The sequence below is a fragment of the Prosopis cineraria genome, unplaced genomic scaffold (genome assembly GCF_029017545.1).
Source record: "Prosopis cineraria cultivar Desert tree isolate PC_DT_omini unplaced genomic scaffold, ASM2901754v1 PC11, whole genome shotgun sequence".
NCBI lineage: Eukaryota > Viridiplantae > Streptophyta > Magnoliopsida > Fabales > Fabaceae > Prosopis > Prosopis cineraria.
Genome location: NW_026555342.1, coordinates 3,833,699 through 3,846,890, shown reverse-complemented (window position 1 = coordinate 3,846,890; position 13,192 = coordinate 3,833,699). Strand labels below are relative to the sequence as shown.

The 13,192-nt window shown below is 34.4% G+C and overlaps 1 protein-coding gene across 5 annotated transcripts; it reads right to left on the bottom strand.

Annotated features, from left to right (window-relative positions):
- Positions 1 to 1,747: 1,747 nt before the first annotated feature.
- Positions 1,748 to 11,331, bottom strand: LOC129285221 (ATP-dependent DNA helicase Q-like 4A). 5 transcript variants are annotated; one of them, XM_054920804.1, is made up of 27 exons: positions 11,198 to 11,331; positions 10,783 to 10,888; positions 10,534 to 10,692; positions 9,943 to 10,000; positions 9,376 to 9,617; positions 9,219 to 9,273; positions 8,538 to 8,708; positions 8,318 to 8,448; positions 7,604 to 7,973; positions 7,400 to 7,531; positions 7,022 to 7,108; positions 6,808 to 6,935; positions 6,586 to 6,706; positions 6,355 to 6,506; positions 6,148 to 6,283; positions 4,976 to 5,099; positions 4,829 to 4,899; positions 4,677 to 4,745; positions 4,464 to 4,592; positions 4,201 to 4,359; positions 4,012 to 4,092; positions 3,774 to 3,935; positions 3,604 to 3,656; positions 3,166 to 3,298; positions 2,991 to 3,085; positions 2,728 to 2,805; positions 1,748 to 2,252 (listed from the first exon to the last, which is right to left on the bottom strand). In XM_054920804.1, the coding sequence occupies exons 2-27, from the start codon at positions 10,791 to 10,793 to the stop codon at positions 1,883 to 1,885; spliced, it is 3,477 nt and encodes a 1,158-aa protein (XP_054776779.1). In that variant the 5' UTR covers positions 10,794 to 10,888; positions 11,198 to 11,331; the 3' UTR covers positions 1,748 to 1,882. The 5 variants fall into 5 exon arrangements, 4 of the variants coding, with proteins under 4 accessions (XP_054776779.1, XP_054776776.1, XP_054776778.1 ...); XM_054920801.1 differs by having other exon boundaries at positions 9,219 to 9,617; XM_054920803.1 differs by having other exon boundaries at positions 9,219 to 9,617; positions 10,789 to 10,888.
- Positions 11,332 to 13,192: the final 1,861 nt, after the last annotated feature.

Sequence of the window (13,192 nt, the reverse complement as noted above, 5' to 3'; positions counted from 1 at the left end):
TATTGCTCACACAAATGTCCTAAGAGATGAGAGAGGAGAGGATTTTTTTCATACGGAAAACATCTACAGATGGTAAATTTAATGTTTCTTCTATATCTAAATTTCTAATTGTAGGTACACCTTCAGTGGTAGGTGAACTTTGGAACAAAAATTTGGAGTTGGACCGGATCGAAAAAGATCAAAATTTACTTATGGTTGGTGGCCAAAAACAAACTACACACAGCTGAACTTAGAGTCAAAAGAGGACTACAACAATCTAATCTTTGTATGTTGGGGGTGTAACCGGAAGGAAGATGCTATGCACATGCTTAGAGACTGCACTCAAGCGAAGGGAAGATGGAAAAACATGGTCAAGGAAGAGGAGTGGAGCAGATTCAAAAGCTTACAGGGAGCAGAATGGATACTCTAGACATTAAACACTCCATTGGTAATCATAAAAATATATGGGCGCCTTGGGATGTCGTATTGGGTTATTTGTGTTGGGATACTTGGTGTATTAGATATAAAAAGCTATTCTCAATTGAGAATAATGAAGATGCTAACCAAAAAGTGGATACCATTTGGCGAGCGAGAAGTGATCTAGAGTTGATGCAGACTTCACCCAAGACACCTCTCAAGAAAGAAAGGAGTCATTCATGATGGTATAGACCAAGGGAGAACGCTATTAGATTGGAATCGGATGGTTCATACAAGGATGGTGTCTCCTGATGTGCTGGGGTGGTAAGAAATAGTAATGCTAACTGGCTTGTTGGTTTTCACTCTTGTGTAGGAAATTTCCCTCTTGCTATCACCAAAATTATTAGCATTATATCATGTTTCTTTAAGTTTTATGTCTAGAGAGGCAAATTGTTGTGCCCACTTGTTAGCTAGCTTTGCACCGAATATCATTGGGTCATTTTGCTCTTTTGATTAGCCCCCACTTATTGTAGAAAGGTGGCCAATGATGACAAGATAAAATCCTCAAATGTGTACTTAGTTTATCCTTGTTGGTTAATGCATCTCTTTTCAATCCGAAAAAAAAAAAAAATCTCCATAAATTACTTGGAAATATACTAGAACTACTTTGAGGAAGCTTATGATCCATTTTACAAAATTGAATATTGTTTTAAATTAAAAAATAAAAATTATTACAATATTAAATTTCTTTTGATATTGATTTTAATTAAAAATAGTTATTTCCTCCGTTTATAAATGTAAAATATTTTTAATCGAATCTCACCTCCCAATAAAATAATTATCTACTCTCAAACTAACCCTATCTTTTCATATTTATCTCTATTAAACATTTTATAATAACTATAAAGTCATTTATTAATACAGCACTTTAAAAAAAAGACAATAATTACACTGTAAAAAATCAAAAATGCCTTACATTTTTTAATATTCAACTTTTTAAAAAATGCCTTACATTTTTAAATGAAGTATAATATTAAATTTTATTTTTAAATTATTTTCAAATGAGTTTTCCAGCTCCAACTTATATATATATATATATATATGCACAATTGTATTTTCCTCTTTTATTACTCACCATCATAAATGTATTTTTATTAGAAAAAAATCATATACAAAACATGAGCACTAAATATGAATACTTATATCAATAAGAATTTAAATTTGAATTTATCAGATGAAAATTACCATTTCTTTACGGGACGCTAGTACAAAACTGTATTTTCTAAATTTCACGATGGAGCATTTACAAGTCGCCTCCCAATGTGCTAGCAAAACAAAACTAGATGTCGGATTCCATTAATAAATTAATTCAAATTGAAGCACCGAAATTTTCTTGCTAACAACATTGACATTTCCATAGAAGGCATATGCAAAAGAAAACGAACAAACAAAAGAAAATTATCATCTACATATACCCTCTCATGACTCATGATGTCCATTGCGGAAGGACTCTTCCTTCAGAATTCCTACGATTTATATCCAATGCAGTATTTTCTATGTTGTCTAAATCCAAATCTTCATCTAGGCAATCTTTAAAATAATCTTCTTCTGCAGAATCATAAACAACAGCTTTTATATTGTTTCTGTTTACCGTCCTTTTCTTTGAACGATCGTTACTTCTAGTGCAGTCATCATCATCCCCATTTACGTTTGGGTCCCCCTTTGACCCTCGTCTCCTTTTAGCAGAGTCATTGCTCTCGTTGCTCCAGCTGGAATTCTTGTCCAGCTTGTGATATTCCCTTATGGTATTTTCAATGGTTTCCAGTAACCGATCTCCATACTTGCTTATCTTTGCCCTGAATTAAACCAAAATGTCAATTAAATTTGTGCGATATTGGCATGGATGTTCAAACTAGAAACCTCTAGTACATTACCATGGCTAGTAACTTAAAAATAAAATAAAATCTATAAAAACCACAAATTGGCTGATTATAATACTCCAGTTGGATCATGATATAAGGCATTAATAACTACTTTATGATTCTCAAAGAGCTGGGTGAAATCTTAATCTCATAAAATTTTTTACATCTTTCTAATTATACTCATTGAATATCCTACGTAAGTGCCTCAATAATGACAATTGAAATTTCAATGCATCATTTTTTTTCAAAAATGATAGACATTGTAAAGGTATAATTGGAAAAACAATTATAAAAACCATCTCATACCTTGTATTTTGGACCAAGCAGGTCTAGAAGATATCTTCTATTGTAATCTAGAGGGAGGAAAGTCAGAATGGAACTCATTTAGTTATGCCTAAAGTAAACTTACTTGCTAATGCCATTGATCTCAAGGAGCTCTTCCTTTGTTCTCGGTAACTTTTTACTTATCTGCTGCAGCGTAGCATTTCTAAATCACAAGAGAAACATTGGCTTAGAAGAATTTTACTAAAGCAGGAAAAAAATTTACCATTCAGATTGAACATTTTCCATTGCAATGTTTGTAGTTGATAACCATGTGAAGAAAATCAATCCCAGACAGAATTACAGAAAAATCATACAAAAGGGAGAGAACGGAACTGTCTGGGAACTCACCCAAAAATGTGGTAAGCCATGACACCCTCTCCAGCTTCTTTAACAATAGCTGTCCTCAGCATCCGCAGAGCAGTGTACAGCTTAGCGGAAAGATTCTGAAGTAGACCGATATTATTAGAAACACCAGGCACTTGAAAATTTGATCAACCAGAACAGAAAAATATCTAGTACATACCAAGTCCACTTCAGTTTGAGGCGAGGCAGGAGTGTCATTTTGTGGAAAAGTCACCTTCCCGGATGTCACAGAGCCTTTAGCTGGTGTTACGCCTGAAGTTCCCAACTTTGCAGCTTTTCCCGAGGAAGGAAATCTGCAAGAAGTTGTGAATGCCGGTGAGAACTACAACAACAACTCCACCTATATTTATAGCCAGTCCCAATTTCCAAGCCCAGATAAAGGAAAAGAATTGTGTTAAGCCCTCGATAGCCCATTCAAAATTTTGTCAAATCTCACATGGATATGAATAATATAAACTGAAAGGAAAAAAAATCTAAAAGCCTTCTTGTGTAACAAATTTAGCTCAGGAAAATCAGATAGAATTCATGAAAGACAGCCAAGCCACCAAAACAATTAGCAGCTAAATTTACAAATTTGAGAAGAAGAGGCACGTTAAACCTTAATATAATTTTCTGGCCACCAAACAGATTACGGGCCTTCAGCTCATTTACCTGAAAGACACACTATGCGTCAGATAACTAAATGATTTAAGAATCTAAAAATGGAGAACAAGAACCTATATAACTCATTGAAGCACAAAGATAGCATATCAAAGTAAGCTTTGATACCTTTAATATGGATGAGACTGATCCATAAATATCACTTTTCTTTACATCCTCCACAAGAAAATCTTCGACAACAAGATGATGCAATACACGGGAAGCCTCTCCCTTAGCTAGATGCTTCCCAGCACCATGAAAACGTACAGTTTCATGCCGGTGTTTCTTGACCTAATTGTGATGTTAAAAATGTATGATTAAAGACAATTAATGGGCATAGACAGCAAGTAAAAGCTTAATGACATACAATCTGGTTCAAGGAACCACGGTACACTTCTAAGATATGAGATGATGAAAAATTCTGCCCCGTTATCTTGACTAGTTCAACCTACACAGATGAAATTCAAACACAATTAAACTGATGTCAAAGAATCAAACTATTATAAATGGAATTTCATAAACTGGTGGATCAAGAATATTAAAAATGCTTCCAAACCAATTGCTTGGCGATCTCTGTGACATCCTTCTCAACAAAATTCTTGATCTTCAAGCAGTTATCACATGTTTTCTTACAGCTGGAAGAATCAAACCTCTCCCCAAAATGAGAAAGCTGCAGAAGTCGTCGACAATCAACATCATTTTCACAATAGCTTACCTGAAACAGTTCAAGCCACAAATTTAGATGTCAAAACATTTGCATAGTAATTATATGGTGATTGCTGACAAACAAAACTGCAAATTCAATATCATAAAAAGTACCATCCGCAGAAGGTTTTCAGTGTTAGTTTCTAACAACCTCCCCGAATTTGTCAAATTTGATCGATTATATCCAGATGTCATTGGACTTTGCTCGATTGCTCCTTGAGTTATCATGTGCTTAACTCGTATCTGTGAACATACGCAAGAAACTGCTAAACATAAGCAAAGGGTGGGGTAGATGAAAGAATATTTAGTTTTACAACTGATACGAACATAGTCACTATAACTATAATATAATACGCATGATGAACGCAGGCCATCTCTACCAGCTCGCCCACACTCCTGAAAGCAAAATGATAGCCATAGAAGTGAGGCAACAACTAAACCAGACACGCATCAACAATGACAATGAGTTCAGCTGAGACCTGATGGTAGCCTTCAATAGATTTTGGGAGAGAGTGATGAATTACAAAGCGAACATCAGGTTTGTTAATTCCTGAAAGATCAACTTTAATATGTGATTCCATTCAATAAATAAAATGAAATAAACACTAGCAGAGAAGCAAAAGTACCCATTCCAAATGCCACAGTAGCACACATTATATTGATTTCATCTTTGCTCCATTGCTTTTGAACAAAGGCCCGTTGAGCGGGATCCATGCTACCATGATAAAATGCAGTTTTATGTCCACATTCCTGAACAATGAAGTAACTATGTAATCTATTTGCAAACTAAAAAAATGAGATGTTAATCTGAATTTATTTTTCACTTAGCAACATTTCAATAAGTTTAAAGCAATACAGTTTCACCGACAGGTAAGTCATAGACTTGTGATGTTCTGTGATAAGAATTGCAAGATACCTATATTAATCATGCAAAAATACAAAACAAGCATGATGAGAGATGTAAGTAGGTGGAAATGTAGGCATTCATAAGTCTAACACATACAACAAAACTACAAAACAAAACATGATGAGATAGTCAATTTTAGTGTTACTAATAATTCACATGTGCTGAACCTATTTGTTGAAAGTATATTCTCAAATACACAGGCGTGTTGTCATTGGACACACAAGGAATTTTTCTCATTGCCACTTCCCCTTCATGTTCAAAACATAGTACAATGAAGAATTAAGATACTTTCGTCCAATTAAAATACCCTAATTTCTTAAATATGATAACAGCATATAACAATTTTACCATAAACCTCTACAAGGTGGAAGGCCTCTAGTAACTGACAAGGTAAGCACCAACATATCTTATATGTTGGACAAATTATGTTTATAAGAGAAGCATATGGCAACACTTCCAATATATAATGATGGATTATTGTATGATTCTAGATGGACATATGGCAACAAGATAGCAATCAACAAAATCATATTAATGTAAGAAAATAATAAGGGACGCTTGTCCAAAGTAACATAATGATCTCATGACTTTCAGAATCAATTAGAGATTGGCTTGTAAATAACCTAACTCTAATTTGGACAGTATTTCTTTAAGACTTAAAAAAAATTGAAAAGATGCTGCCTAGAACTTTGAAAAGAATTTGACGATGTGGTACCATACAATAGACTAGCATCTGACAGTCAGGATGGAAAAGAATTTTGGTTAGCCAAGTCCACAAAATCAGAATAAGCTAAAATGTTTGCGTTGGCATTAGTAATATAAAACATTTTCAAGATTGTGTCGATCCATCACATAAAATGTTAAATTCCACAAACTAACAAAACAACCAACCTGTAACTTTTCAGCAACTTTTTCACAGTCAATTCGTGAAAGACAATAAATAATGCCACATTCATCATAGTGATTTTCCCTGATGAATTTATCAATGTCCTCCAAACATTTTCTTGTCTTGGGGACAACAGAGTACCTGCAATATTAAAATAAATCATAATTCAATGATTCATGGTCTAGTAAGGAGATGGCCATTATCAGATATACCATAAGTTTGGGCGATTAAAACTTTGCCGGAAAACAACACAGTTGACAAGACCAAGAGCTTGAACAACATCTTCTTTTACACTGGCAGTTGCTGTAGCTGTCAAAGCTAGAACAGGAGTATTTGGGAATTTTTGTTTCAATATACCAAGGCCCTGGGTAAATTGGCAGATGATTAAAATTCAAATGAAATGTCAAGTGATGTTGGATAAATTTAAGTATCAAAGCTTCAACCTGATAATCTGGTCTAAAATCATGCCCCCATTGGCTCACACAGTGAGCTTCATCGATTACAATCCTTGCCAGCAACTCACGACCATGTAAACTCTCTAATTGCCGCAGAAGAACATCACTTCTGCAGTATAAAAAAGATAGAAGTTTATGAAAACAAGAGAATTTCACTTGAAAACAATTTTTTGAAGGTTGGAACTGCCATTGGTAAATAACAATACTCACTTGGCAACCTTTTCAGGTGTTACATATAAGAACTTGTATTTACAACAATCAGAATTAATTTCTCTCAGGATCTCCTGCTGTTCGGACCAATCCATATTGGAACTTAAGTAGGTAGCAGGGATATTTGCCTGCATGGAAGACCAAAAGGAAATGTGAGTATATTTCAATTGGAAAAAAAAATGAAAGCATGTCAATGGAAAAATAATATCAATACCTGCAACAGATGCATTATTTGATCTTGAATAAGGGACACAAGGGGAGAGATAACTAATGTTATGCCTGGACAAATAAGAGCAGGGAGCTGCAAGACAACAGTCCAAAGCTGTAAGACAGTAGGACCTTAAACAAGAAAATCCTAAAGCTACTTTTCATGTAATGCGTGAAAAATTGATCTTGCAAATGTGACTAGGGTTAGCCATTTGGTGAGAAGATATTACAATACAACATACATCATAATTATTGAAACTCAGAATTCCCACACAACTTGAGATTGAAACTTAAAACTGAATTTCGTAAATGGTGTGTAAAGCATACATCTAATGAGAAGTCAAAGAAGCCATTTACTTGAAAGCCTCTAGAAATAGCATATTACCTGGTAGGTCAAACTCTTCCCTCCACCTGTAGGCATTAAGACAAAAACATCACATCCACTCATTGTAGCATTAATAACCTCTCTCTGATTGGGGCGGAACGAATGATTTCCAAAAACCTTTTTATTATTGGCCTAAAAGGAAGACATGGAAGAATCAAAACAATGATGGTTAGCAAGTACTAGATGCGAATGATAACTAAATACCTCCAGCTTTTTTGTCCAGGGAAAATTTTGGTCGCTCCAGCGTTTGTCTCCAGAACCTTCAATGTAATTAACATCAATAATCTTTGGAATAAATGTCTCTCTCTCCATTGGGCCCGAAGACATGCCAAACTTATCAACAGAAGAGAATGAAAATGACTGGAATGATGCTCCAGATGGCTCATAACTTGTATACGCCTGGGTATCATATCTCATTGATCCACTCCTGAGTTCAGTTTGATTTGGTGTCTCAAACTGAAAAGAAGTTGGAGGCGCTGTGGATGCAGAAAAATGTGAGTTTTGTCTTCCCTCATCAAGCTTGCTGGAATGAATATATCTTTCAAGCTGCTGGATTTTCTTATTTAACTGTGACCTGGCAACAGAGATTTTTTTTTTTTTTTTTAACACAACTCAGTGCTTGATGCTTTAATTTAATCCATTCAACTTCAATATCCAGTTTAAAGGTGTAAGCTGCAGCCTTTTTTAAAATACATATTTTTCTGTATAAAGATGTACCAACAGTTTTACAAAAAATAGTACTACCAAAATATAAATCCCCAGTCAAAACAATGAAGGTAAAACCTAAAATTCGATCAGTCTATTTGTTAATTTGTGACATTCTTAGTCCTTTGCTTCTACTTTTTTCCTCAAGTGTATATAAAATATTAAGGAAAGAACATGTTGAAAATGGGAAATAAATTCAAAGGATATCCAAACCTATCTTGTCGAAGCTTTGCTATCTGTGACGAATTGAGGCTGTCCACATTGTCAAGCAACTCATTGGAGATAGCAATCAGATTGTCCTTCCATTCCTGCAAATGGTTTGCTGCTTCAGGGCAAAGCCCTACCTGTATTCAGTTTCAGGCTTTGGTATATCAACTTGACAAATCAACCACAACAACTCATGAAAGGACAAAATAGATCTGATCATAAATACCTTATAACCATGAATGCAATCCAAGCACAACTCCAGTGGTAAACGATGTTCCCCTTGTCTAGCAAAACTATTTGCATCAACAGTTGGAGAAATAGGAGGAAACTTACTTATTGATGGTTGAGGAGTGCAAGTCGACTGGTAGTTTTCTACTATTTGGTCAACATCAATGTTCTATAAAACAGAGACAATGCAGGACATGTATGAAAGGAGAGATAATATTATTGTTATGTAATTAAACATTTACAATAAATTTAAGTAACTGATTTGGGAAAAAAACTGAATAACCACACTTAAAACAAAGAAATTAAGAGCTAAAACAAGAGAATTGAAAACAAAGAAATTAAGAGCTAAAACAATAGAATTGAAATATAAAAAATATTAGCTACTCATCAATATACACCTCACAAAAAAGTGAGGCAACCTGTGTTCCCTCTGGCTTTAAAGACTTACAGATGAGATGGTAAATTCTTCAGAAAATTAGTGATTTAATAGAAAATAGACAATATGCTTTGGAAAAACTTACACAGATTCTTTCACCAATCCAACTAGAAACTTAAGTAGGCCCATTGTTGATATAGTTGATTTATTTTCAGCAAAATCCAATGTGTTCACACCAAAATGTTACTTCTATTGATCCAAATGGATCTAATTCATTCAGATTGTTAAATTGTCACAACTCACCCCAAGTATGTCATCATCATCGTCATCAATGTTGTCAGCCATACAATTTGTTGACCTGTTAACTTCAGCAGTATAATTAGTACAGTTGTTCGCTGAACCATCCAAAACTGGAAAACAATGATTATTGACTGTTGGAGTTGTGGCTTCATCAAGGCACCTTGATCTATCCCCTCCCCCTGCTATAGGATTACTTGATGGAAGGTATTGATTAGATTTGGCATTGTTTTCACTTGAGACTTTAAAATTATGAACCTTTGGAGAACATCTATCATTCTCAGAACTTCTCTGCCAGGTAGTTGTTCTCTTGTCTGCAAGAACCGGAGGACTGATATGTACAGTTTTTCCCAGTTTGGCATAGTTCCTGCAAGAATTCTGTAGACTTGAAAGTGCACACCAAGCCTGACAGAATTTTTTTTTTTTTCCAACAAGTCACAAACAAATTTTAAGGGTGCCCAAGAAGAACATTCAGAATTGATTTAACAACTCAAAGGGAGATATAGCACAAAGTAAAGTTCCGCCTCAATAATTGCACTCCAAGACACAAAACCATCATGTAAAGAAGGCAAGTTGTTGCTGTATAAATTAGGCAGGAAAATAAACAATCAACTACCTCTAATGAATTCCTAATATAAAATGTTCACAGAAGGACAGTAGGGAAACTCCTAGACAAAGAAAACATGCTAAAACAAGGTAGAATTGCTCATGTTGCAATTAGCTTTTGTACCTTCTCAACTTGTGCTCTCTGCAAATTTTGAATATTTTGATTTTGACAGGATACAAATCTGAAAGAAACAATAAGCTAATAAGGATTTGATGACAACAATCAAGTAATCTGCCAAGAGCCACAATAGACAACAGAAATTTCATCAAAAAATTATTTCGATCATTAATGGTTAATAGGAAAACCACTGAAAATATTGTTAAAATGCCACATCAATCCAACATGGATACTTCGAAACTTTAATTTAAGTAGTTTGAGCCATCATTTATCATGTTCACCGAGGGGAAAATGTTAAACCTGGACTATGATTAGAATTATCTAGAGTAGTAAATGGATTATTAGACAAACAAATGCGGATGCTCCTATCACTACACTCCTAAGAATTGATTTCCCTTAATAGTAACTTGCTAGTCACAAATAATCAATGTTCTGTGCCCCATGTATAAAGGTCTATAATAATTTCTCTAAAACTTGCATGTTTTGACAACCTCTAATAGACAGCATTATATCTCACATTAACAAAAGAGTTAGTATATACTACAACCTGCGCAATGAAAAAACAAAAACAGAGATACCCTTATAATAAAACCATACCTTCCACAAAAGGCTTCTTCAGAGCTAGGTTTTTGAGTTGGCAAGGAGAACAGAAAATTGAAAGTCAAAAACCTGTTTTGACACGAAAAGTTCTCATGTGCACTGGCATGATCCAACCAATTGACTTTAGGAAGCCCATCACTGGCTGAATTGGTTTCACTGCGAACATTCAAATGGAATGAGTAACTACTCAAAAATTAATGAAAGGAAGAGCCAAAGAGGAGGGACAGGTTAGTAAAGAACCATTACCCTTGCCTCATTTTGATTTTTCAGTAGTCATTGTACAGCATATTAGCTGATTTCACCAGGCATTTCCCAACTCAGTAGCCACACCATAAATTTATGATCCAAAATTCTGCTTTAAACAAAAATACGTTATGACTATTTTTTTCAATACTTAATAATGGCCACTGCCCATGTCTTATAGCCATAAATAAAACTAAACTTCGAGAAAAAATCTCAGGGCATTTTAATTTCCTGTGCCGAACCATTCCACTCGGTAACAAATAAAGCCATAGATCCATTCCTATAGTTACAAGCAAGGCATCATTTCCAGCGTCGGCAAAAACACATGGTTGAGACAAGCATGTGAATTAAAACCCTAGAAATGTGAAAAAAATTGAGAACAAAGAACAAACAATAGTGGAGGCAGAAAGCGACCCACAAAGGTGAGGCTGGCGAGTTGCGATGAACAGTGGGCAGTGACTAACGGCGATGGGTGGTGAAGAGGAAGACGGGAGAGGCAAAGTGAGAGCGCGATCTTCAAAACGCATTGGGCGTGGCATTGGCGGGAGTTTTCTGTCTCGAACCAAAGCTCTGTAGGAAACGATAATTAAAAAATTCATAATTTATTTTTTTATCAAAAAAATTCATAACTTATGTTAATAGTGATTAAAAATTTTAGAATTTGAAATTTTCATCTATTTCATAAAAAAATTGCAATTTCTAATTTTAAAATTAATATTCATATCCTCGAGAATACAATCTTTTATATTTTATTAGGATAGGATAGGATTAGAATATGATGATAATATTTTTGTATATAATTTTTACTTTAAAAAGAAATTGGCGAGAAGGATCAAGTTAAAAACCAAGTTAGTCCCAAGAATCAAATGTTCTTGAACGACCAAACTTGTTATTTTATTCAAAAAAAAAAGATGAAGAGAATGGATCAAAATGGAGAAAATAATACAACAAATTAAAGACGATTTTCAGCACCCCTACTTCTCCAAGCCATTGCCTTCCTCCTTTGCTATTTCACTTTCATTATCATCGATCGCTCTCAAACTTGCCTTCACCCCCATTCACACCATTGCACTTAATCTCTCCTAAACTCCTTGCAAAACAACACCTTCGACCTTGCTTCTCTAAAATTCATAAGCCTTAAGCCTCTCAAACTTTCAAGCCCTTCCTTCACACCTACACATACACTCACCTCTTATTGTTCACTTCCACCATTGAAAACATTTGAATCCATCATACCCATGTCTCCACCATTGTTTGCCTCACCATCAGCCAACCCAAAAGCCTAAGACATCACCTACCTCAATTCTATTCTCTCCCAGTTCACTTTTAGCCATAGCCTCATTCATGTTCGTGCATTGTTATCCTTTCTTGGGGGCACCGTGAGAATTAAAATCTAGATCTCTTGCATGAATTCATTAGGTTTGGTTTTTTTTTTGCCAACTTTGTTTTGAATTGTCATATATTATTAAACTTTGCTTAATTTATTTACTTTATGAGCAAAGCCTAGTTGAGTGAGAATGGATGGCAAGGAAAAACTATTATAAACTTTAAAAAACATGTACAAGCCATCTATGTTGTCAACAATTGAGATCTAGATCGAGAATAACCAAGTTTAAGGGTCTATAAAGTTTAAAGCACACATTACTTGAAAATGACTTTTGACATGATATATTGTTAAGCCTTGCACACCCATAACTCTTAGGACACCTTTAGATGTAGCACCTATGAAAAAATTACTAGAAATTTTAACATTTTCATGAAATTATTATGATGAAAACTTAAATTCCTCAACCAAAATTTAGGAATGATAATTCTTTGAGTAAACCTGTTACATTAGAATATAAAAATAACCTCTACTTTCTTTTCTATTTGTTATCAGCTTGATGTTTAATGAAAGTGAAGAGAACTCTTGGTTCTTTAGGTATTTTTTTTTCTTTCATGGAAATTGGGTTAAATTAGTACATGAACCATTTGTGCTGTTATTTGGGTTATATTGATGCTTTCTATTCCCAATTAAATAAATAACTAAATGACACATTTGCTGACGTTCCGAGAAGTAAGTATTTCTCAATTTAGAAAATTTTAGGTAACTCTTCATAATGTTGCTTCTCTAGGCCGCACTTGTGCAAGTTAATGTTTGTGGTTATGTGAAATTTTTATTGATTCTCATGGCTCATTTTGTTGATTTTGATTCAACAGTTATAAGTTAAATAATAGATGTATGAATCAAAAACTATTCCTAATTCAAGTCTAGTTGGTAACAATTTATTATTCATGGCCATCATCTAGATTGTGGTGGTAGTACAATAAATCCTCTCAATAGAGCTAACAATCACACCAACAACTCTAACTTAGCTTAAAGCAATGTTTATGTTGGACACATGAGCTACATGAACATTTTGTTGATGTTGTG